Here is a 25,533-nt window from a genome sequence, read left to right as displayed (position 1 = left end):
AGTGTTGGAGCTGGCTGTGGTTAGAGACACGGTCCAAATTAGGGTCAGGGTCACAGTGGAGTCAGGAAAGGAAGGTCTGGCGAATCTGATCTTACCCTTCCCGGCTACCTCCCCCTCATTATACGCACCTCAGCGTCTTTTCCAATCTGAGTCCCTTGCCCATGAAGTCTTGAGGAGGAACAATGCCCAAGGGCCCGCCCTCTATGCAAATGACCGTCCCGCCCAATCAGCTCCCGGGGGCAGGGCCATCGACCCCGATGGCACCTGCGGCCGCAGAAGGCCAGGCACTCTGTGCCTCTGCTACAGATCCGTGCGCGCGTGTCCGAGGGTCCAGGCGGAGCAGGTGCGTGTGATGTCAGATCGAGGCTAGTCCGGATGAGGCTCGTGCGGTGTCCTTTGAATGTCATCTGTGGGTTGGGCTGGGTTTGAAGGTCTGAGTGTGCTGCTGTGCATCAAAAGTTGTATGTCTAAAAGGCAAGTCCTAGGGTTGTGAGTCCGAGGGATTGTATGTCTGAAGGGGGTGAGTCCGTTATGTATGAGTCCGAGAAGTGTATGTCTGAGGGGCAGGGTGTGTCGGAGGAGTTGTGAATCCTAGGGTTGTGTTTCTGAAAGTTGTGTGTCCAATGGGCGTATGTCTGAGGGTTTTGGTGTCAGTTGGGGAGGAGTTGTATGTCCAAAGTTGTGCTGCCACAAGCGCATGTGAGCTGTGTCTGGTCTGTGAGCTGCAGTATCCTCTTCTACTGAAGCACAACCCTTTTCGTACCCTTGAGGCTCCTATGCACAACCCTATTCCTGCTGTGGTGTACCCTCATGTGTCATGGCCCCAGACCCACATGTGGCATGACTACTACCTCTGTGTGCCTGTGACTGCTATGACCGTCGCCTGCCCCAGGGGGTCTATGCTTCATGCAACAAATATGAGGCCTCTGCTGGACCCCTGTCATGGGCATACAGCCCCAGGATGGTGGGTCACAGTTGCTTTGAAGGGGGGCTTCCACCTTCCCTGAGTCTCAGTGTCCCCATCTGGGACATGGGTACAGGAACAGTACTCTGCACATGGCAAACTGAATGGCTGTTACTTTCACGGTCACGGTAGCCCTCTCCATCTTTCTCAGAGTTTAGAACTGCAGATATTGGTCAACGACTTGGGTCTCAGGCCACCCCCAGCCCCCAGTTGCAGACTTGAGAAGTCAGAAATAGCTGAGGCCTTCTGCCTAACCTGACTGAGAAATCCTCACTGGGGAATGTTGGCACGTCTGGACCTTTGGGATCTGGATACAAGAACTCTCAGACTCTTGGGGTAAAGAAACTAGGTTCAAAAAGTATTTAGGCCCTGGCCGGTTGGCTCAGTGGTAGAGCGTCGGCCTGGCGTGCAGAAGTCCTGGGTTCGATTCCCGGCCAGGGCACACAGGAGAAGCGCCCATCTGCTTCTCCCCCTCTCCCCCTCTCCTTCCTCTCTGTCTCTCTCTTCCCCTCCCGCAACCGAGGCTCCATTGGAGCAAAGATGGCCCGGGCGCTGGGGATGGCTCTTTGGCCTCTGCCCCAGGGGCTAGAGTGGCTCTGGTCGCAACAGAGCGACGCCCCGGAGGGGCAGAGCATCGCCCCGTGGTGGGCAGAGCGTCGCCCCTGGTGGGCGTGCTGGGTGGATCCCGGTGGGGCACATGCGGGAGTCTGTCTGACTGTCTCTCCCCGTTTCCAGCTTCAGAAAAATACAAAAAAAAAAAAAAAAGTATTTAGACTTGGAAGACTGGCGTGTGGGGTTTGAAGTCAGTTTCCCCTCTCCTGTCCCATGCCTGCCTCCCTTTACCTGTCTGAGCTGAGGAGTGAATCTTGGATTCCAGGGAATTAAATTTCTAGATATCTAGGTCCCTGAGGTCTCACTTAGGAGAGCTGGAAGCTAATTATCTGGTGTGAAGTCCCCACTTTGCAGGAGGGAAGACTGAGGCCAAGTACAGACACCTAGGTACCTTAGAGAAAGGATGGAGCACAAGACAGTCCTCCATCCCCCTGAGAGAACAAAAGCTAGGAGTGAGGGCTCCAACTGTCTGTGTGGCCTCAGACAGGTGGCCCCTTTCTGAATTCCAAGGCCGCCTCTGTGACCTGAACAAGTTGAGCTCTGTCTTACTTCCCATCTCCAACTAATGATTTACTTCATTAAATCATTACCCAGCCAGGTAGACATCTGGAAAATGCAAATTAAGAGGAGGAAGGAAATTAAAATCATATGTTACCCCAACTCAAATGCAATGATTGTAGACATATTAGGGGTTTGGCCTTCCAGATTTGAGGCACATGCCCCTGGAGACAGATGTTATTTTTTGGAAAGGATTTATCATATGACTGGGATCCCATTTGGCATGAGAGAGCTCATCCCAGCCCCAGCCCCTGAATATTCGTGGGGTACACACAAAGGCTGGGTCCCATTTCTGAGCCCCTAAAAGGGTACTTTGGGCATATATCACAGGGGTTTGTGATGCTGCTTTGTCACCCCAGGCTCCGGAAGAAGTGTCTTGGACTGCAGCCGTGCCTAGGCCCACCTCCAGGACTGGAGGCCACAGGGCGACCCTGTGGCACAAGCCCGAGCTTGAATAGATATCTGGGGGGGGGGTCTTGCTGTGTGGCACAGGGAGGAAGCCCACTTCTTCCTCTGTAAAACTGGGTAGCTGTCTCCACTTTACTGGGCTGTCTGTAGGTCAGGAGGGCCATGTGTAAATGAGGTGGCACATGGGCCTGGACATGAGGAGCCATCCAAACTGTGACCTAGAGGAGGTGCCTGTAAGCCATCCAGGTCCACTTCACTTCACCCTCCACCAGGAGCCAAGGAGACCTCAGGTCCATTGGCTTCCCTGTCCTGTTCTTCAGGCTTAGGTTCATGCAAAGTCAAGGTGGGGGACCTTGGAAAGGACCAGTCAAGGCTGGACAGCATAAAGAGCCACTGCTGTGGACACAGAGCTGCCTCATCCACTTTCCATACTTATAACCTTCAGTGTCTCCTGATGGACACTGTTCTGGCCTCCTGCTCAGACAAGACTTCTCTCTACTGCAGCCACTGGTTCTGCTGAAAATCCTGACTCGGATTACAGCCCTCCCCTGCTCACGCACCCCTCATGGCTCCCCTGTTGCTCTACAGTCCGCCCTCCCACCCTGATTCCCCAGACCACTTGTACCCTTGGTTTGACTACTTGCCATCCTTGGTCTCCATTTGCCCCTCACTCACTCACCCTGTTCCAGCCATACCACTTTCTCCTGTGTCTGGAACCTGCCCAGCATGTTTCTACCTCAGGGCCTTTGCACTTACCATTCTTTTCATCAGGCAGTCCCTACATGACTGGTATCCTCTCACCCTTGAGGCCCCCTTTTTCAGAAAATTCCTCTGGCCCCTCTGTTCAAAGCAGCTGCTTCTTCCACACCCCATATTGTTTCCTCTTATTGAATTTCTTTCTTGAAGGTCTCTTTCCCTGACACAGTTATATGTCTGTTGTTACATTCCCCCACAAGACTAGGCAATGGGGGAGGCCAGGCTGGGCCTGTCCTCTCCCTGCCCCTGTATCCCAACACCTGGTGGGCTTCCAGACATTTCTGGGGCAATAGAGTAGGGACCAAGGATGCCCAAAAGACCCCAATCTTTGAGTCCCTGCTGACTGTGTCTTGGGTTTGTGGGACTGTGGGCTGAGTCCCTTACACCCAGCACTGACAGATGTGCTAATTTCCCAAGCTGGGAGGCCTGGGCCTCTGGGGAGGAATTTCTGGGGCTGCACAGAGAGTTCTTTCTCTGGAACAAAGAGAGGGAAACCAAACCTTGAGCTGTTCCTGCAGCTGCACTGCAGCTTTGGGAACCTCACTGGGGGCTGTGGTTGGCCCTGAGCTCCAATCTGCAGAGTTGGGTTCTGAATGTAGAGTCTCTCTGGCCCCAGGATCAGGATCCCAAGTCCCCTGAGAGATCGGATGGGGCAGTGGGCATCCATTTGCATTGCTGTGATGGAGAAACTGGCCTCTGGCAGGTAAGCATGTGCCAGGCTGGGCCTGCACATCCTCAGGACATGGTTTTCTTCTGACGTGGCAGTGGGATGTTCAGAGGGTCAGTCCCTTGACCCGAGAGGAACTCAAACATCATCCAGTTGGCTATTGTGCTGTTGGGTCTTTAGAGCTGGGGTTTCAAACGGGAGCCCTGTGGGCCAGATGGGAGCCTCAAATATGTTTTGTGGGTTGCGAGGTATTTACAAGAAAACGGAACAAGTTACCAATGTATCTTACTTACATTTGATAAGCTGTTGTTTGCTTATTCATTTCGGAGGGTGACTGGGGGCCTACTGTGTGCCAGTTACTGAGGAGACCATCCTTGCCCTCGCATAGTGGACATCCTCATGAGGCAATGTGATTGTCAAAGAAAGAAGCAAAGAAGCACAAAATATACCCAGTATATACACAGTAGGGCTTAGTGCTGCAGGGAGAGAGGATTCTGCCCGGGCAACCAGTGCTTTCAGAAATGAAGATTTCTGCCTGGCCTTGACTGTGACTCCTCAGAAGTGGGCATTTCAGGGAGAGGGCACAGCCTGGGCTTTGGGAAAATGGAGGGCTGCCTGGTTGGTATGACAGGTGCCTGGAAAGGGACAGAGGTGGTCTGGAAATTTGCTGGTACTTGAGGTCTCCCCAAAAGGAGGAATAAAGGGGTGGGGTACAGGGGGGCTCACAGGGGCCCATTGTACAAATAAAGAAACTGAATTTCAGAACATTTTAAGAAAAGAGTGTGAGGTGAAGCCAAGATTTGAACCCTGGTCTGACTAGGCCCATAGCTGCAGCTCTGGCTTCTTGGTGCACGACCACAGGGGCCCTCCCAGGAGCAGGCCTGGGGAGGGGTCTCTGAGGATGGGTCTGACGGGCCTCCTATGGTTTTCAGTTTCTCCATGGGTACCAGAGAGAGCTAGGGGAAAAGGCGCCCCCAAAGGGCCTTCTCCAGCAGGAACATTCTGGGTTTCTGGAATTCAGAACTGCATATGGGTGATATACCCCAACCTTAAACCCCCAGCTCCCTTGGGAGGTGGTGACTATCCTGCCTTAGGAAGCCAGAGGGTGGGGGATACCACTGTAGGGATGGGGTCCTACCTGTGTCTGAGGGCCTGCATGTAACGGGGAATCAGCATGAAATCTGCATATGTTTAGGGAGTTCTGAGGATCTGCACATTGTTGGGGGCATTGCATGTATTTGGAGATATGTGTGCATTTGGAAAATCAGCACATGCTGGGGGATCTGTGTTTGGGGATCTGGGTGATTGATGAGCTCTGTGGGTTTAAGGGTCTGCGTGTATTGTAGACTGCATGTTCTGGGGAATTTTGTATGTAGGACCCACATGTGTTTGGGTGATGCATGTTCCTGGGGCTCTGTGTGCTTTAGGCACCTGGGGGTTTTTAGGTACCTGGGGCTCCATATGTATTTAGGGGCATCTCCCTACCCATGACTAATCAGTTCGTATGAGGAATAGGCTTTCTCTCTAGCCCCTACCCCAGCCTTCCTGGGTTTGCCTGGGGCCCTCACTCTGAGCTGAGTGCCCTACCTCCCAGCTGAGGAGTAGTGACCCCAAGATCAGGGCCCAGTGACAGGGTAAGAAGGGAAATAGCATCTACAGAATACCTACTTCCAAAGCCCTCCCCAAATTCAGGCACCCCTGACTCCACATTTTCCAGAAGAGGAAACTGAGGTTCTAGGAAGGAGGCAGGCCCAGGGCCTAGCTGGAGGTAGGGGTCGCTGGCAACTGGGGTTAGAACCACTAGAGCCTCAAGGAGGAGGGGGTGCCCTGGCCGAATTGCTCGGTTAGTTGGAGTATCATCCTGATTCTCAAAGGTTGCCGGTTTGATCTCCAGTCACGCACATACAGAAACGGGTGCTCTGTCTGTCTGTCTGTCTGTCTATCTCTGTCTCTCCCTTCCTCTCTCTTTAAAATCAGTAAATTAAAAAAGAAAAAGATTTAATGTTAAAAAGGGGGGAGGCATTCCTGGCTTTCCAAGGGGCTCTTCCTGTCACCAGTAATGAGGTACTTGGGGAACAGGTGATGAAACCACTGCCTGGGTTGCGTGAGGCGGGCCACTGGCTGGATTTGCTGCAGTGGCCCAGGGGCAGCGCCCCCTCCCCGCTTCACCAAGTCCCTGCGGGCCCTCACCTCCCCCAACCACCCACCTGCCTCTCACTTCTCCTTTCCTACCCTCCTTTCCCAGCCTGCTTCTCCACTGCCTTGGCCTCTGGTTCAGGGGTCTGGCAGCATGCTATCACTCTTCCCCATTATAGTCCCACTGGGAGCCAAGAAGAGGAACTTGATTCGTTCCTGATCTTTTCTCTCAAACCCTCACTGCAAAGCCTTTGAAGCCATGATTATTTTTTTTATTTTTTTTAATTGTTTAATTTTTTTATTGCTTTTAGAGAGACTGAGAGAAGGGGGGGTGAGGGAGGAAGCATTAATTTGTTGTTCCACTTAGTTGTGTCTTGGTTGTGCATTCATTGGTCACTTCCTGTATGTGCCCTGATCAGGGATTGGACCCACAATTTTGGCATTTTGGTACAATGCTCCAACCAACTGAGCTAACCAGCCAGGATTAGAGGCCATGATTCTGTGTATGGGGGAAGAATTGGGGGCTTGATGTCTGCAAGTGTGTCCCATGCTTCTTGCCATGGTCTTGCAAGATGGCATGCTGACTCAGCATTCCCCATTTCCAAAGTCCGGTCCTCTAGCCTCTGAGAGGCCATAAGACAAGGTCGAGAGACACTTTGCACACATATTCCTCCCCATATCCTCCCCAGCTGGTGGGAGAACGGTTCTTACTCCCGTTTTCAGGTGGGAAAACGGAGTCCTGTGGAGAGAGGCCAGGGTGAAGGGACAGTGGGAGAGGGAGGTTCCTTTCAGCCCCTCATCTCTGTCACCAGGGAACTAAGGGGCCTCACCAGACCGAGGAAGTGACAGTCATGACCTGAACGACCCCAGGAATATTTGTCAATTGAGTTAGTGACCATTGGTCTCACTGTAGAGTTTATGATACCCCAGAAGCTCAAGAAAATCTTCCCATACACCCCAGTGCTCCCCCTGTACAATGCTCAGGCCTGGGACGCCGCGCTCCTTCCCACACTTGGTGTGGGGCCAGTGTGTCCTGTCTCGTTGGTCGACAACTGATCCGTGCACTTCTGCCCACCCACATCCCCGTCTCAGTTCAGGACCCTGTCTCTCACCTGGATACTTGTCATCTCACTCTGCTAAACCTAGCCTCTCCCTGTCACCTCACTCCTGCTTAGACAGACTCTGCTCCCCATGGCAGGCAGAAGCTTTTTATTTATTTAACAAAATTTTTTTTATTGACTTGAGAGAGAGACAGAAAGGGAGAGAGAGAGGGAGGAGAGAGATAAGAAGCATCAACTCATAGTTGCTTTACTGTAGTTGTTCATTGATTGCTTCTCATATGTGCCTTGATTAGGGGGCTCAAGCCAAGCCAATAACTCCTTGTCAAGCCAGTGACCTTGGGCTCAAACCAGTAACCTTAAGATTATGTGATGATCCTATACTCAAGCCAGCGACCTCATGCTCAAACTGGCAAGCCCACACTCAAGCCGAAGAGCCAGTGAGTGACCTTGGAGTTTCAAACTGGGGACTTCAGTGTTCTGGGACTATGCTTTATCAACTGCACCATCACTGGTCAGGCCAGGCCAGAGTATTTATAAAAATTTTTTTTAATTTATTGATTTTAGAGCCTGACCAGGCGATGGCGCAGTGGATAGAGCGTCAGACTGGGATGCAGAGGACCCAGGTTCGAGACCCCGAGGTCGCCAGCTTGAGCATGGGCTCATCTGGTTTGAGCAAAAAAGCCCACCAACTTGAACCCAAGGTCGCTGGTTCCAGCAAGGTGTTACTCGGTCTGCTGAAGGACCGCGGTCAAGGCACATATGAGAAAGCAATCAATGAACAACTAGGGTGTTGCAACGTGCAATGAAAAACTAATGATTGATGCTTCTCATCTCTCTCCGTTCCTGTCTGTCTGTCCCTATCTATCCCTCTCTGACTTACTCTCTGTCTCTATAAAAAAATAAATAAATAAAATTAAACAATTCAACCTTTAAAAAAAAATTTATTGATTTTAGAGAGAGAGAAGAAGGGAAGGAGAGACAAAAACATCAATCTGTTCCTGTATGTACCCTGACTGGGGATTGAACCAGCAACCATTGTGCATTGGGATAATGCTCTAACCAACCAAGCTATTTGGTTAGGGCCAGGCAGGGTGTGTGTGTGTGTGTGTGTGTGTGTGTGTGTGTGTGTGTGTGTGTGTGTGTGAGAGAGAGAGAGAGAGAGAGAGAGAGAGAGAGAGAGAGAGAGAGAGATAAGGACAGACAGGAAGGGAAAGAGATGAGAAGCATCAATTCTTCATTGTAGTTCCTTAGTCTCCTTAGTTGTTCATTGACTGCTTTCTCATATATGCCTTGACTGAGGGCTGCAGCAGAATGAGTGACCCCTTGCTCAAGACAATAACCTTGGGCTCAAGCCAGCGACCTTGGGCTTCAAGCCAGTGACCTTTGGGCTTAAGCCAGTGACCATAGGGTCATGTCTATGAGCCCGCGCTCAAGCTGGCGACCTCGGGGTTTCAAACCTGGGTCCTCCACATCTCAGTCTGATGCTCTATCCACTGCACCACCGCCTGGTCAGGTGGCAGGGGCTTTTTAAAAAAGATCTTTTGATTGGCCCTGGCCGGTTGGCAAGTGGATAGAGAGTCTGCCCAGCATGTGGACATCCCGGGTTAAATCCCTGTTTGGGGCACACATGAGAAATGACCATCTGCTTCTCTTCTCCTCCCTCTCCCCTTTCTCTCTCTCTTTTCTTCTCACTGCCACTGGCTCGATTGGTTCCAGCATTGGCCCCAGGTACTGAGAATAGCTTGGTTGATTCAAGCATCCACCCTAGACGGGATTGCTAGGTGGATCGTGGTCAGGTTGCATGCGGGAGTCTATCTCTTTATCTCCCCTCTTCCCACTTAAAAAGAAAATATTTTCATTGAGATAAAACACAGAAATCATTTAACTAGAACTAACAAATTTACACAAACTGAACATATCTTTATACCCACTCTAGTTCCTAGGATTCCTGCTGCCCTATCACGGCATCTGTCCTTGTGACCACTGTGCTGGCATCTATCACCATAAGTGAGTTTTGCCTATTCTGGAACTTCATGTAAATGGACTCACATGGCATATCTCCTCTGTGGAGTTCAGCACTGTTGAATTGGCATAGATCTGGGAGATTCCCCCATGTGGTTGCATGGGGCTAGAGTGCATCCTTTTTCTGTGCTGTGTAGTAGTCCATTATAGAATCTACCAGAAAGTTGTTGTTGTTTTTTACAAAGACAGAGAGAGAGTCAGAGAGAGGGATAGACAGGGATGGACAGACAGGAATGGAGAGAGATGAGAAGCATCAATCATCAGTTTTTCGTTGTGACGCCTTAGTTGTTCATTGATTGCTTTCTCATATGTGCCTTGACCGCGGGCCTTCAGCAGACCGAGTGAACCCTTGCTCGAGTCAGCGACCTTGGGTCCAAGCTGGTGAGCTTTTGCTCAAACCAGGTGACCCCATACTCAAGCTGGCGACCTCGGGGTCTCGAACCTGAGTCTTCTGCATCTCAGTCTGATGCTCTATTCACTGCACCACTGTCTAGACGGTCAGGCCTCGGAAAGTATTTAACAATTCTCCCATTAAGGGCATTTGGGTCATTTCCAGTTTGTGGCTATGATGAATGAAGCTGCTTAGAACACTCTTGTTTGTGTCCTTTACTAAAACATAAACCCATTTCTCTTGGGTGAATACTGAGGGGATAGATCACTGCATCACAGGGTAAACATATGTTCATGTTAAATAAAAGCCAATTTTCCACACTGGCTGTACCTTCTTCCCCTCCAGCCAATAATGTGTGAGAGTACAAGGGGATTTTTTAAACTGTACAATTATATCTAACCCTCCCCTGCCCACAAACTCCCCATGGCTTCCCATTGCCCTCAGAGTAAAGCACACAAATACCTACATGACCCAACCCCCACCACCCTCCCCACCACCATCCTCCTTGCCTCTCCCCTTTGCCAGGCTCCCTGTTTGATTTTTTTTTTTTTCAAAAATGGCAGACTTATGATCACTCTGAACTCTGACCCTGTGGTTCCCCGGCCAAGTCCACCCTTGCCTCAGATCTTCCCACCACTGACTCTTCCCTCACCTGACTGTTTCTTTCTCGTGCTTCAGGTCTCATCTTAAGTGTCACCTCTTCAGATAGTTCTTTCTCCAAAGCCCTGGCTAATGTTGCCTCTTTCATGGTCAATACTTCACTCTTTTTGAACTTCTGACAAACAAGTTTCATAAAAACGACTTGAGTAGTTTCCATTGTTTTCAAAGGTCTGAGTTAGTTTAAGTAACATTGCACTTTCCTGTCCTTTGAGATTTAATAAAACAGCCATAAAACCATCTGAGCCTATGGTAGGTTGCAGTCACTTTTCTAGTTTTCAGTGACCATTGGTCTACTTACACTTTCTAATTCAAATGAGGGTCCATTTATCACAATGGTTGGAACATGGTTGATCTCAAAAAATGTTAAGTATGAGGGTGTGAACAAAAGGGTGGGGAAGAAATGGTCTCTCAGCTTCAAATGCCCACTCCACTGCCCCGTCTCTCTACTGAAGCCCAATTACATGCTTCCTCCTCTAACAAACCCTCTTGGATTTCTCTTGGCCCTTCTTCCTTGCTCCATTCCCTATCACTGCCTTTCTGCTAGGCAGATGCCATGTGCTCTCTGCTTTCTGGCTGGACATTGGTGTGTGTGGGGTATATGCAGAAGAGGCCTCCCCAGACCTCAGCCTTCCCCCTCGTGCCTAGCACATTTAGCAGTCACCACCACCTCCCCCCAACAGTTCCGATCACGCCAACATCTGGAGAACTGGCTGCTCATCTGTCTGTGGCTTGGGGTGGGGATTTGCATGTGAGTACAAATATATATGCACACCCTGGGCCTTCCACCCCCACATTCCTTGGCTGGCCCTTCACACCTGGCCTGAGACAGGTCCACTCAGTGGCTGGATTTGCATGCGCGTGTATTTCTGGGTAGGGAGTCAGCTGAGGCAGTCTGAGAGGAAGTTGTTGAGGGAAGCTGGGGGTAGTTCACACATGTCTCGTTTGACCTACTCCATTCACCAAATCTACTAGCAACCTCTATATCTTATCCTGAGGGGCTTTCAGTCTAGGGGACACTGCTGAATATATACATCCCAGCCCCATGGGGTTAGAACTGAAGGGAAGGGTGGGGGTTGTCACAGTCCAGGGTGAGGGCAGGGAGGGCTTCCTGGAGGGATGGATTTTTTTTTTTTTGGATAGATTTTTTGAGCTGGGTTTTGAAGTGTGAATAGGAGTTGGCCAGGTGAAGAAGAGGCTAAAGGGCTTTCCAGACAGAGACATTTTGTTGAAGGTAGAGAAAGATGAGCAGGGGTTGATTGGGGCAGGGCCTTGAATGCCAGGCTGGGAACTAAAACTTTCTCCTAATGGCAGTAGGGAGCCATGTAGAGTGTATGAACAGGAAACGTCATGATCATAGATTTTTTTTTTAACTTTTATAATTGATTTTAGAGAGAGAGGAAAGGAGAGAGAAAGAGAGGGAAACATTGATTTGTTGTTCCACCTATCGATGCAATTGCTGGTTAATTCCTGCATGTACCCAAACTAGGAATCCAACCCACAACCTTGGCACATAGGGACAAGGCTCCAACCAACTGAGCTACCTGGCCAGGGCATGATCAAAATTTTATGTTGGGCTGATCCCTCAGAATCAAAGCTGGGGATGGCTTTAGTTCCTAGGTGCAGATTGGAGGTCCAGGGCCATTAAGAGTCAAGAGTCAGCCCTGGCCGGTTGGCTCAGCGGTAGAGCGTCGGCCTGGCGTGCGGGGGACCCGGGTTCAATTCCCGGCCAGGGCACATAGGAGAAGCTCCCATTTGCTTCTCCACCCCCCCCCTCCTTCCTCTCTGTCTCTCTCTTCCCCTCCCACAGCCAAGGCTCCACTGGAGCAAAGATGGCCCGGGCGCTGGGGGTGGCTCCTTGGCCTCTGCCCCAGGCGCTAGAGTGGCTCTGGTCGCAACAGAGCGACGCCCTGGAGGGGCAGAGCATCGCCCCTGGTGGGTGTGCCGGGTGGATCCCGGTCGGGCGCATGCGGGAGTCTGTCTGACTGTCTCTCCCCGTTTCCAGCTTCAGAAAAATACAAAAAAAAAAAAAAAAAGAGTCAAGAGTCAAACCCCTATGTGAGCCCATCTGAGCCTGACAGACCGGGCCCCAGAGATGGCCGAGGATCTGGTACCTTCTGAAGGACCCAAAAAGCCCTGGAGTACAGTGACTTTACCCCTAGTCTCTGCCTAGATGGATGCAGCCCTGGCCTCCCCTCCAGTATCCTGCCATCTCTACCCTCCCTCCCCTTGTCATGGCAGCCATGGAAAAGTTTTTCAATGATAAATTCCCTCCCTTTTTTTTTTCTCTTCTTCCATCCTTCCCTTCTTTTTTAAAAAAATGTATTTAATGATTTTAGAATGAAGAGAAAGAGAGAAAAAGAAAAAGAAACATTGATTTGTTGTTCCACTTCTTTTATGAATTCATTGGTTAATTCTTGTATGTACCCTGACCAGAGAGCAAACCTGCAATGTTGGTATATAAGGATGACTCACTAACCAACTGAGTTACCTGGCCAGGGCCAAACTCTCTCCTTTCTTGGTCAAATCCTCCCATGGCTCTCCATTGCTTTTAGACCCAAACTCAGCCTTCCCCACAGCTTAAAGGACCCAGAGTGGCCCTGCCTCTGTGGACTCTCCCCTGAGCTCCTCACTCCAGCCTTGTTGCTGTGTCTCGTCCTTCCCCAGGCCCTTTGCACTTGCTGGTCTTTCTGTCTAGAACTCACTTCCTGTCTCAGTTCTTGGGGCTCAGTTCAGAAAGACCCCCTTAACCTTTTGGTTCTTGGGGCTCCCCCATTATGTGATCCCTGACCTAGCAGGGATGTCCTTATCTAAAATGGGAACAGATTAAGAAGGGATTGGAGTCAAATATTCCAGGCTCAGATTCTCAGGTTCAAGTTCCATGTTCCCATAGGACCAGAGGCGTGGGGAGCATTTCCGGAGTCATCTTGGCACCAAGACCTCCAGGCCAGTGCCCCCCTTCTGTCCCCAGAGACCCATCATGGTGAGGGCAACACATCCCAGCCGTGGGAACGCGCTGATTCCAGCCAGGGATTAAAATTAGCCCCAGAGGTTAAATTTAGCATATCAATCTAGAGTTTGGGGGCTGGGGCAGGGTTTCTCATTGGCTGGACTCTACATAGCTGTGACTGCTCAGAAACTCAACCCAGAGAAGGTAGAGGGCACTCCAGGGGTTACACAGCAAGCTACATATGATGGCCAATGCATCTTACATTCCTGGGCCCTGGGACTCTGGGATGAAAGGGGTCCCAACCAGGCTGAGATTTGGGAAGCAGATGTGGATACTCATGGAGACAGACCTGCATTTCCCTACACTTTCCCAGAGCTTGTTTCCAGGTCTGTGCCAGGTACTCTGCACTTCATACCCACCCCATTCACAGAACAGCAATCTGAGGCCCAGGGAGAGGCTTCCATTGCCAAGGGCTACCCAGTGGGTCAGAGACCAAATAGGACCTGAGCACACGCCCACTTACCCTGGGCAGGCCTGTGACACGGCTTCAGTCACCTGTGACATTGTGACATGGGAGTGGCTGGGGGTAAAGTGTAGTCACAGAGTTTGTGGAGGGGGTGTAAGAAATCTCAGGGACCTTGGGGTGGCTGACTGTACAACTTGATGGGTGCTGCACGACAGGCAACATGATTTCTTTGTCCCAAGGATCCCTGCATTGGGGGCACTGGGGGAGGCCTAGGCCCCTACATGCTGCATGTCTTGGAAACATGATGCTGCCTTCCCTGAGCTGCCCATTCTCACTTTTGGAAAACTTACTGGGGAGATCTGAAATCTCCACAAGTAGGGTCTGGGTTGTCTCCCAAGTCGCCCTGGGCCCAAATCATTATCTGAAGGCTCTAAGCCTGAGGCGTTTCCAGGGTGTCTCCACCTCATCCTGGCAGAAAGTGGGGCAGAGGTGGGTTTCTGTTATTTAAAAAACAACTTTTTAAACAGAAATAGTCCATAATCACCCTGGCTGGGTAGCTTATTTGGTTAGAGCATTGTCCTGACACGCCAAGGTTACAGGTTTGATCCCAGATTGGGACACATATAAGAATCAACCAATGAAAACATAAATAAGTGAAACAATAAATCGATGTTCTCTCTCTCCAATAAATAAAAATAAAAATAAAAGAAATAGTCTATAATCACTGAGGGGAAAAGTTAAAAAATTCAGATAATCAAAAAGTAGAAAGAAAAAAGACACAAAAGATCACACATTGTATGATTCCAATTATATGAAATGTCCAGAACAGGCAACTCCATAGAGACAAAGCAGATCAGTGGTTGCCGGAGGCTGGGAGAGGGAGACAGAAAGTGGCTATTCATAGGAATGGGGTCTCTTTTGGGGGGGTTGAAAAATTTCTGGAACTAGCCTGACCAGGCGGTGGCACAGTGAATAGAGCATCAGACTGGGATGCAGAGGACCCAGGTTTGAGACCCCGAGGTTGCCAGCTTGAGCGTGGGCTCATTTGGTTTGAGCAAAGCTCACCAGCTTGGACCCAAGGTCGCTGGCTCGAGCAAGGGGTTACTTGGTCTACGGTAGCCCCACGGTCAAGGCACATATGAGAGGGCAATGAACAACTAAGGTGTCACAATGAAAAACTAATGACTGATACTTCTTTTTTTTTTTTTTTTTTTCATTTTTCTGAAGCTGGAAACAGGGAGAGACAGTCAGACAGACTCCCGCATGCGCCCGACCGGGATCCACCCGGCACGCCCACCATGGGGCGACGCTCTGCCCACCAGGGGGCGATGCTCTGCCCCTCCGGGGCGTCACCATGTTGCGACCAGAGCTACTCCAGCGCCTGAGGCAGCGGCCACAGAGCCATCCCCAGCACCCGGGCCATCTTTGCTCCAATGGAGCCTTGGCTGCGGGAGGGGAAGAGAGAGACAGAGAGGAAAGCGCGGCGGAGGGGTGGAGAAGCAAATGGGCGCTTCTCCTGTGTGCCCTGGCCGGGAATCGAACCTGGGTCCTCCGCACGCTAGGCCGACGCTCTACCGCTGAGCCAACCGGCCAGGGCCTGACTGATACTTCTCATCTCTCTCTGTTCCTGTCTGTCAGTCCCTATCTATCCCTCTCTGAATCTGTCTCAAAAAAAAAAAAAAAAAAAAATTCTGGAACTAGATAGAACTGAGAGTTGTACAACATTGTGTGAATGAACTAAAGGCCACTGAAGTGTGCACTTTAAAATGGTAAATTTTGGCCCTGGCCGGTTGGGTCAGTGGTAGAGCGTCGGCCTGGCGTGCGGGAGTCCCGGGTTCGATTCCCGGCCAGGGCACACAGGAGAGGCGCCCATCTGCTTCTCCACCCCTCCCCCTCTCCTTCCTCTCTCTCTTCCCCTCCCGCAGCCGAAGCTCCATTGGAGTAAAAGATGGCCCGGGCGCTGGGGATGGCTCCTTGGCCTCTGCCCCAGGCGCTAGAGTGGCTCTGGTCGCGACAGAGCGACACCCCGGATGGGCAGAGCATCGCCCCCTGGTGGGCGTGCCGGGTGGATCCCGGTCGGGCACATGCGGGAGTCTGTCTGACTGCCTCCCCGTTTCCAGCTTCAGAAAAGTACAAAAAAAAAAAAAAAAAGGTAAATTTTGACCCTGGCTGGTGGCTCAGTGGATAGAGTCGGCCAGGTATATGGACATCCCAGGCTTGATTCCCAGTCAGGGCACACAGGAGAACTAATTATCTGTTTCTCCCTCTTCCCCTCTTCTCTCCTTCTTCCCCTCCCATAGCGAGTGGCTCAATTGGTTGGAGCATGGACCCAGGCCCTGAGGATAGCTTAATTGGTTAGAGAGTGTCAGCCTCAGGCACTAAAAATATCTCAGTACTCAAGCATTGGCCCTAGACAGGGAGGGTTGCCAGGTGGATCCTGATCAGGGCACATGTGGGAGTCTGCCTCACTAGTTTCCCTCCTCTCACCAAATAATAAATAAATAAATAAATAAATAAATAAATAAATAAATAAATAAAATGGTGAATTTGTGTTATGTGAATTGCATCTCATTTTTATTTTTGAGAGAGGCAGGGAGAGAGAGACAACGAGACAGGAGCATTGAGCTGTTTTTGTATGTGCCCTGATTGGAGAGCATCTCACTTTTTTTTTTAAGAGAGAGATAAAGAGAAGGACAGACAGACAGGAAGGGGAGAGATGAGGAGTATCAACTCATAGTTGTGGCACTTTAGTTGTTCATCGATTGCTTTCTCATACATGCCATGACCATGGGGCTCCAGTTGAGCCAGTGACCCTTTGCTCAAGCCAGTGACCTTGGGCTTCAAGCCAGTGAACTTTAGGCTCAAGCCAGTGACCATGGGGTCATATCTATGATCCCATGTTCAAGCCAGTGACTCCGTGCTCAAGCTGGTGAGCCCGTGCTCAAGCTGAATGAGCCCATGTTTAAGCTAGAGACCTCGGGGTTTCAAAGCTGGGTCTTCAGAGTCCCAGGTCAATGCTCTATCCACTGTGCCACCACCTGGTCAGGCTCATCTAATTTTTTTTTTCTTTTCCAAGTGAGAACAGGGGAAATAATGAGACAGACTCCTGCATGTGCCCTGACTGGAATCCACCCGGCAACCCCATCTGGGGCAGATGCTCTACCCATCTGGAGCCATGCTCACAACCAAACTATTTTTAGCACCTAAGGTGAAGGCTCCACGGTGCCATCCTCAGCACTTGGGCCAATGTGCTTGAATAAATCAAGCCATGCTGTGGGAGGAAAAGAGAGAGAGAGAGAGAAGGGGAAGGGGGAGGGATGGAGAAGCAGATGGTCGCTTCTTCTGTATGCTCTGAATAGGAATTGAACCTGGAAATCCACATGCCAGGCCAATGCTCTACCACTGAACCAACTGGCCAGGGCTGTGTCTCACTTTTTTTTTTTCTTAATTTTTTTTTTTTTTTTTTTTTACAGAGACAGAGAGTCAGAGAGAGTGATAGACAGGGACAGATAGACAGGAACGGAGAGATGAGAAGCATCAATCATTAGTTTTTCGTTGCGCATTGCAACACCTTAATTGTTCATTGATTGCTTTCTCATATGTGCCTTGACCGTGGGCCTTCAGCAGACCGAGTAACCCCTCACTCAAGCGGGCGACCTCGGGGTCTCGAATCTGGGTCTTCCGCATCCCAGTCCAACGCTCTATCCACTGCGCCACTGCCGGTCAGGCATGCTGCATCTCACTTTTTAAAAAAAGGAAAACTTATCTGTTAATTTCCAACAGATGGTGTCTCCCATCACAAACATTTCCTTTTAGTCTTTTCCACACTCAATAAGGTTTTTGAATGTGTTGTGTTTTTGTGTTTTTTTTTTGTAACCACAGCCCTCAATCTTGTTTGGGGGGTTGTTGTGTGTTGAATAAGTTGAAAGATATCCAAAGGGTGGGCCAAGCTCATTTTCAGAAGCTCCAGATGACTGAGAGTTGCATTGGATGTCCCTCCAACCTGGCCTGTTGAGGGCTTTTAGGCTGTTGCCAATATTCCTAATAGCAGTATGTATGTGGCATCTGTTGTGTGCTGGGCAGATGTAGGTTAGCTCACTTTGTCTCCAATAACAATGAACAGTATACAACACTGTCATCCCTACTGCACAGACTGGTGCCCAGGGAGGTTAGGCTCCCTGAGGTACCATAGTTACCAGGGGGTAATTTTTTTAGATGCTGGGGCAAGAGCATCTGTACCTCCATATTTTACCCTGGCTTGGCCTTCTCCTCATGTGGAATTTGGTGCAGAGGTGTTCAATGAGCATCTACTGCATCCTGGGCTAGTTGAGAATAGGGGCCGTGGGGGTGGGCCAACCTGCCTTGATTTCCCTCATCATCTCTGCTTAGTGCCTGGCAGGGGGAAGAGGAGGACCAGCAGAAGGCTGGTTGCTGGGCCTCACTCTCCACCCACACACTCTGTCCTCTTCTCCTTCTCCCCCAGACCATCATTCAGTCCAGCCTAGGACAATGGGGAGGAAAAAAATACAGATCTCACGCATTCTGGACCAAAGAAATCGGCAGGTGAGTTCACTGGGTGGAACAGTGGTTGTGGCAGGCATTCAAAAACTGGACATTTTGGGGAATTGTAGGGAAATGAGTCTTGGTACCATTTCTGGAGTTTGAGATGGAGCATGTACTGATTTTCCTGATGATTTACTGAAGCTCTGGTCAGAGAGGAGATGGAGCTTGACACAAACACATCCAGAGGGAGGACAGAGGGAGGCACAGAACTGGAGCAGCTCAGAGAGGGAGTTTGCACTCTGCCAGGAGACCAGGGAAACTTCCCAAAGAGGCCATTGGGCTGGGATATGAAGCATCAATAGTAGAAGTTCTCCAGGTTAAGAAGTAAGAAGTACAACCAGAAAGAACAGCACATGTAGAAGCACAGGATCATGAGGCCTGTGTGGGAACCAGGCATCTCCACCTCCCCCATGCTACTCCAGATCTTTGTCTTCTCCTTCTCACCTGTGGGTCCTGGGTCTAGGTGACATTTACCAAAAGGAAGTTCGGACTGATGAAGAAGGCCTATGAGCTGAGCGTGCTCTGTGACTGTGAGATCGCTCTCATCATCTTTAACAGCACCAACCGCCTCTTTCAGTATGCCAGCACGGACATGGACCGTGTGCTCCTGAAGTACACAGAGTACAGTGAACCCCATGAGAGCCGCACCAACACTGACATCCTCGAGGTACCCTGGGCCCTCCTCCTCAGCCCCATAAAGCCAGCACACTCTGCCCTCTCAGAGCCAAGGGACCCTTGGTTTGTACAAAAGATGAGTGTTGCAATCTGGCTTTGCTGCCAGTTAAAGCAGGTTTGGGGTAATGAAGTGTTCCTCTGGGGTAGTTATCCAGATAGTAAAAATAAAAACATCAACCATGACACATTGAGGGCTTCACTGCATGCCCCTCCCACACATCCTCATCTCATTTAACTTTATGAACCTTTGGTAAGTGCAGATCAGAAAATAGAAGATACCGTGGAGCAAGCTGACCTTGCTGCAGTCCATGACTGTGCAGGTCACTGTCCCAGGGAGCTCAGGAAATCCTATCAGGTTGCCCTCCAGTGCTCAGTTTCCCAACAGTTCTTTTTCTTTCTTTCTTTTTTTTTTTTTTTACAGAGACAGACAGAGAGTCAGAGAGAGGGACAGATAGGGATAGACAGACAGGAACGGAGAGAGATGAGAAGCATCAATCAGTTTTTCATTGAGGCTCCTTAGTTGTTCATTGATTGCTTTCTCATATGTGCCTTGACCATGGGGCTACAGCAGACTGAGTAATCCCTTGCTCAAGCCAGTGACCTTGGGCTCAAGCTGGTGAGCTTTTTGCTCAAACCAGATGAGCCCGCACTCAAGCTGGCGACCTTGGAGTCTCGAACCTGGGTCCTCGGCATCCCAGTCCGACGCTCTATCCACTGCGCCACCGCCTGGTCAGGCCCCAACAGTTCTTAAACACCTACTACATGCCAGGCTGTAAATCATCATGTGGATGCAGAATGCAGATACTGGAATTATAGTAAGGGAAGTGTTAGGACAGTGCCAGCAGGCCTACGTGGACCTCTGATTTCAGGGCAGGACAGTCTCTCACTCGCACACAGTTATAACTTACCAGATCACAATTCACTGGGGGCTTTGGTCAATGGGATTTAGCTGGAGCTACTGTGCCTGCACTCCACCCGACCCACAGAGGTAGGTAGGTCTCTTCCCTTCACCCACACAACCAGACTCCCTGGTTAGGATGGGGAGAAGTTCACCCTGTTGTGTCCCCTCCTCATAGACACTGAAGCGGAGGGGTGTGGGTCTTGATGGACCAGATCTGGAGCCAGATGAGGGCCCTGAGGGGCCAGGAGAGAAGCTGCGGAGGCTGGCAGGTGATGGGGGTGAGCCCGCCTTGCCCCGGCCCCGGCTCTTTGTAAGTGAATCCCTACCCTGTTGTAAATGTGGTTCTCCCCACCCCTTCTAGTGGTTAAGGCTAATGGAAAAAAGGCCAGGAAGCCTAGAATTGGGTGGCATATCTCTGCTTGGGTGGGCAGGAAAAACTTCCTGGAGGAATGGGGCTTTGAAGGATGAATAAGAGTTCAACAGGCAGGTAATTCCTTTCCTTCCTCCTTCCTTCCCTCCCTCCCTCCCTCCCTCCCTCCCTCCCTCCCTCCCTCCCTCCCTTCCTTCCTTCCTTCCTTCCTTCCTTCCTTCCTTCTTTCTTCTTCCCTCCCTCCCTCCCTTCTTTCTTTCCTTCCTTCCTTTTATTCATCAAACACCTGGGGAGCCCCCTCAGTGCCAACCCCATGCTGAGCAAGAAGCCCCAGTTCTGGGCCTAGTTGCCCAGGAGCAACAGAGACAGACACAGGCACACTCACCGTGTGAGGTTAGGCCAGAGGGAGGAGTAGTGAGGACTTAACAAAAGGTGGAAGTTGGCTCCTGAACTCATTGGGATATTCTGTCTTGGTGCTCTCACCTCCTGTTCCTCCTACCAATCCCATCCTCTGCCCTCAGCCAGCAGCCCCCACTATGCCTAGCCCAGATATGGTATATGGGGCCCTGCCCCCACCAGGCTGTGATTCCAACGGACTTGGGGAAGCCCTGCCTGCCCAGAGCCGCCCATCCCCCTTCCGGCCAGCAGTCCCCAAAGCTGGGCCCCCAGGTAAGCATGGGATACAGGCTTTTGGGAAGGTGGAGGTGGGTGCTGGTCCCAGGGGAGTTTGTGGGGGTAAGGAACTTGGCTCTGGCACTGCTTGGCTGTGTTCATCACCTCTGGACCTCAGCCCTCATCGGATGACATGGCTGCCTGCCCTTTCTCTGGGGTCTCCTGCTCTGCAGGCCTGGCCCACCCTCTGTTCTCCCCAAGCCAACTTGCCAGCAAGACACCACCACCTCTGTACCTGGCAGTGGATGGGCGGAGGCCAGACCTGCCCGGGGGCCTGGCAGGAGCCCGAGTGGGACTGAGCACCTCGGTGAGTACGGGGAAGCAGTGTCAGGGCTGATGGAGACAGGCAGGGTGGCCTGAGTGTGGGCCTCAGTTTCCCTTTCTTCCTTTCTCCACACAGAGAGGCCTCTATGGTAGCCTTCAGAGTCCATGCTCTGATACAGCTCCAGGACCCCCACTCGGAAGCTTTCCCTTCCTCCCAGCTGGTCCCCCAGGTAGGCACCGCCCACCAGCCATGCTGTGGGAAACACCCATACACCTGCCTGCTGGCAGTCCACATTCCCGCACCCACCAACTGGAAGCTGACTGGTGGTGTAGGTCAGGCTTGGGCAAGGGGCTCCCGGACCTGAAGGTCTCAGCTTATTCCTCTTGCCATCCCCCCCCCCCCCCAGAATATGATCTGGGAGACCCCCCTCCACCACCTGGCTTGCTGCAGCCTCCTACTCTGGCCTCATGGCAGACCTCAAGGGGTGATGGTCCCCTAGCCGCACCTGTTCAGCCCAGGTAAGTGACCTGACTGCCTCTCCTACCCAATCAGGCCCCACAGTGGGACTCTTCCAAGTCTTCCGAAGCCCCTATCCACTTCTGACACCTGGTGGCCACTCCTATTTCTGCACTCCATCCTTTCCGAGAGCTGGCAGGGGTGGGGTGGGGTGGGGGATCTATTTTGGAGGCCCCAAGAGGGATAGCCACCTCCTCATTTCCCAAGGTCTTCTTGCCGAGCCTTTTCCCAAGCCATTCCACCTCCTGATTTCCTTCCCTTCCTTCCTCTCAGAGCTCACGGCCCCCATTCTCTCTCCCCTCTCTCTTTGTAGTGGGGGCCGCAGTCTAGGTGAAGAGGGCCCCCCATCCCGCGGTGCCTCCCCACCGACCCCCCACGTCAACATCAAGTCTGAGCGCCTCTCGCCGGCACCCAGGGGCCCTGGTGACTTTTCCAAGACCTTCCCCTACCCCTTGCTCTTGGCCGGGCCCCTGGCAGAGCCCCTACGGCCTGGGCCTCCACTGCGCCGGCTACCCAATGCTGACGGTTGGCCCCGGTAGTGGACCCAGGGGTGTCAAAGTCCCCAAAGCCAGGCCGGGCAAGAGCACGTGGGCTCCCAACCCCCCCCCATACTGCCCCCACTACATATCCTCAGAGAAGACCCAGGGGATAATGACGCCCTTCATGATGGGGGCCTGGAGGAGGAAGGCTGGATTCGGATCTATGATGGTGGGGGGCAAGGCTCTGTTTCCCTTTCCTGAGTGTGTACCCACCAATAAAACATACATGGCTTCTGTGCATGAAATGATCTATCGCTGCTCAGATCCACCCCCTACCTTCCTCCACTGTAAAGCCAGCAGCCACGGCCACCATCACAGCTGCCTGGCCCATGCAGGTTTGCATTTGATTCGGACAGTCGGTAATGAAACAATGGAGCCAAGAACTGGTGGGCCATCATCTTTAATCCTAGCTTGCACCTGGACAAGTAAAAACACACACTGGGCTCCAAAATCCACTCATTCTGTGCTCACAAAGCTACTGACTTACCCGAGTTTCCTAGAATCAAAGGTTTCTACTTCACCAGCCTTATTCACCTCTGTTCCCTAACTTCTTCTCTCTGCACAAACTGGCTTCTGACTCAGCACTCCACCATCTTGGCTGCTTCTCCTGGCCTCCTCCATGTGGCCTTTATCTGCTCTCCTTTCTCTACTGTCTCCTCTAACGCTAATCTCAGGAACTGAGAGAGAGCAAGCTCCCAGTCTGCTCCACTCTAGTATAGAAATCAAAACCCTTAATCCAATATACAAACAAGGAAGTCTCTGATACAAAATTACTTATCTGAGGCATAATGGGATTCCTCATGAGAGTGCACCACCCCGCATCATGCAATCAGTCAAGGGTATGGGTAAAAGCTTAGTGTTAAAACTAAGCCTTAGGCTATAACCACCCTGCCTGCTTACAGCCCGTCCCCACACTCAATGCAAACTATAAGCAAGCAACCCCATATATATTTACAAACTTATTTGACCAACAGTCCACCCCTTTTGCTTGCTTCACAATCTAAAGCACAGATATTCCTGCACAAGGAAATTAGGCACATTACACAAATTACAACAACATGAAAAATCATACAATTTCAACAATTACAAAGGTACATTTCACCAGTCTCTGAGCACTTTGCCAAAAGAGCAAAATGTCCTCGACCTTCTTTCTAGCCATGGGAAAAGCTTCCCGGGGCAGGGGAGTGCCTCCAGCTAAGCCGACCCCCACCCCCCATCAGGGTATTTCACATTGTCCAAAATCCGTAAGTCCATCCAACAAAGGAGCCAGTGCCCACTCCGGTCATAGTCCAGGAAATCAGTCCAAGCACATGAGGCCTTAGCCACCCCCCTCATTCCTGTCATCCTGGAAGGTCTTACACTGTTCCAAAGAAGAGCACATGACAATGACAATTAGCATTTCCATCTCTGCTCCGGAGAGCATGATGGCATTCCCCTGTGTCCCTACCAGGGGAGTAGTAGGTACTCCTTGCTGCTGGGCTTTCACCTTCTGGAGACTGTGGATTCCAACTCCAGCCCAATTCTCCTCATCCTCCAAAGAGGAACTGAAAACATCAGCTCCCGCTGCCAGACATGAGCCCCAGGCCGCTGCTGCTGTCTACTCTGTGTGCCCTTGCAGCCCCAGCTCCAGCCTCAGCCTCAGCCCTGGCCTCCCATTGCTGCTGGCTCTCCACAACGTCCAGGGCAATCTGCAACTCACACACCTGTGATTCCTTCTCCAGCAGCTGCTCCATTTCCAGGTGAATCTCACGAACCTGGTCGGCCTCCTTCTCCGGTGCTTCCTCCAGCTCCAGGGTTGGCATCTCTTTCTCCCACGTTTGCTCCAGCTCCTTCCACTGCTCGGTTTGCAGGTCGGTCCTGGGCAGCCTCTTCCACAGAGTTCTTGGTTTGCTCACACATGGCTGTAAAAGTCAGCCAGCCTATGGTCCCCAAAAGGACAGCCATGGGGAACCATAACAGCAGCCAGTCCTCTACTCCACTGCTCAAAAGTGGTGGTGGCTCCATACTCAGCTGTATCAAATCTTGCCACAGACTACGCCAAATGTTAAGCCAGTAGCCAGGGCCACCACTATCAAAGCAGCCTGGCCTATGCATGTTCTCATTAGATTTGGACAGACGGTAATGAACAACAGAGCCAAGAACTGGTGGGCCATTACCTTTAATCCTAGCTTGCACCCAGCGGGCAAGTAAAAACACACACTGGGCTCCAAAACCCACTCAGTCAGTGCTCACAAAGCTACTGATTTATCCGAGTTTCCTAGAATCAAAGGTTTTTACCTCACCAGCCTTATTCACCTGTTCCCCATTGTAAAGCCAGAAGCCATGGCCAGGGCCACTATCACAACAGCCTTCTGGCCTATGCAGGTTCGCATTGGATTCGGACAGTCGGTAAAGAAACAGCGGAGCCACAAACTGGTGGGCCATAGTCTTTAATTCTAGCTTGCACCCGGCGGGCAAGTAAAAACACACACTGGGCTCCAAAACCCACTCACATTCAGTGCTCACAAAGCCACTGACTTATCCGAGTTTCCTAGAATCAAAGGTTTCTAGCTCACCAGCCTTATTCTCCTCAGTTCCCCATCTCTTTCCTTGTCCCAGATACAAACTCTGTACAAACTGGCATCTCACTCAGCACTCCGCCATCTTGGCTGCTTCTCCTGGCCTCCTCCACGTGGCCTCCTTCTGCTCTCTGCTCTGCTCTCTCCTCTAATGATACTCTCAGGAACCAAGGGGGCAAGCTCCCGCTCCGTCCCCATTTTATATTGTAGCTTCACAACCTCTAATCCAATATACAAAATAGGGAAGTCTCTAATACAAAGTCACTTCTCTGAGGCATGATTGGATTGTACCACCCCACATCAAAAAGGGTGGGAAAGGCTTAATCCCAAAACCAAGCCCCAGGCTACAAGGATTCTCAACACACATTAATATCACCTGGGTGACGGCCTCCTCGTGGGCAGCGCCATCTTTAACAAAGTGAGCATAATATATTTTACCTGCCCAACACCCATCTCCTTCTCTCTGCACAAACTCTGCACAAACTGGCTTCTCCTTTAGCACTCTGCCATCTTGGCTCCTTCTCCTCTCCTCCACGTGGCCTTTATCTGCTCTCTCCTCTAATGCTAATCTCAGGAACTGAGAGAGAGCAAGCTCCCGGTCTGCCCCACTTTATAGTATAGAAATCAAAACCCTTAATCCAATATACAAACAAGAAAGTCTCTGATACAAAGTCACTTATCTGAGGCATAATGGGATTCCTCATGAGAGTGTACCACCCGCATCATGCAATCAGTCAAGGGTGTGGGGAAAAGCTTAGTGTTAAAACCTAAGCCTTAGGCTATAACCACCCTGCCTGCTTACAGCCTGTCTCCACCACCCAGTGCA

General features: G+C 51.1%; 1 protein-coding gene across 3 annotated transcripts; it reads left to right on the top strand.

Moving 5' to 3' along the window:
* The first annotated feature begins 270 nt into the window (after positions 1 to 270).
* MEF2B (myocyte enhancer factor 2B) lies at positions 271 to 22,265 on the top strand. Of its 3 annotated transcripts, none has more exons than XM_066361079.1 (9): positions 271 to 343; positions 18,132 to 18,211; positions 18,789 to 18,878; positions 19,963 to 20,097; positions 20,679 to 20,826; positions 21,003 to 21,136; positions 21,203 to 21,323; positions 21,501 to 21,612; positions 21,924 to 22,265. In XM_066361079.1, the coding sequence occupies exons 2-9, from the start codon at positions 18,158 to 18,160 to the stop codon at positions 22,147 to 22,149; spliced, it is 1,020 nt and encodes a 339-aa protein (XP_066217176.1). In that variant the 5' UTR covers positions 271 to 343; positions 18,132 to 18,157; the 3' UTR covers positions 22,150 to 22,265. The 3 variants fall into 3 exon arrangements, with proteins under 3 accessions (XP_066217176.1, XP_066217175.1, XP_066217174.1); XM_066361078.1 differs by having other exon boundaries at positions 18,675 to 18,878; positions 21,230 to 21,323; XM_066361077.1 differs by having other exon boundaries at positions 18,675 to 18,878.
* Positions 22,266 to 25,533: the final 3,268 nt, after the last annotated feature.

This window comes from Saccopteryx leptura, chromosome 1 (genome assembly GCF_036850995.1).
Source record: "Saccopteryx leptura isolate mSacLep1 chromosome 1, mSacLep1_pri_phased_curated, whole genome shotgun sequence".
NCBI lineage: Eukaryota > Metazoa > Chordata > Mammalia > Chiroptera > Emballonuridae > Saccopteryx > Saccopteryx leptura.
The sequence above is the reverse complement of the archived record's forward strand: the minus strand, read 5'-3'. Positions and strand labels throughout refer to the sequence as shown.

Bases quoted from the DNA above. Each gene is read 5' to 3' on its own strand.
- MEF2B (XM_066361077.1), top strand. From the start codon at position 18,158: ATGGGGAGGAAAAAAATACAGATCTCACGCATTCTGGACCAAAGAAAT. The intron at 18,212-18,674 runs GTGAGTTCACTG...TCCTGGGTCTAG, and splicing joins TGGACCAAAGAAATCGGCAG to GTGACATTTACCAAAAGGAA. The intron at 18,879-19,962 runs GTACCCTGGGCC...CCCTCCTCATAG, and splicing joins CCAACACTGACATCCTCGAG to ACACTGAAGCGGAGGGGTGT.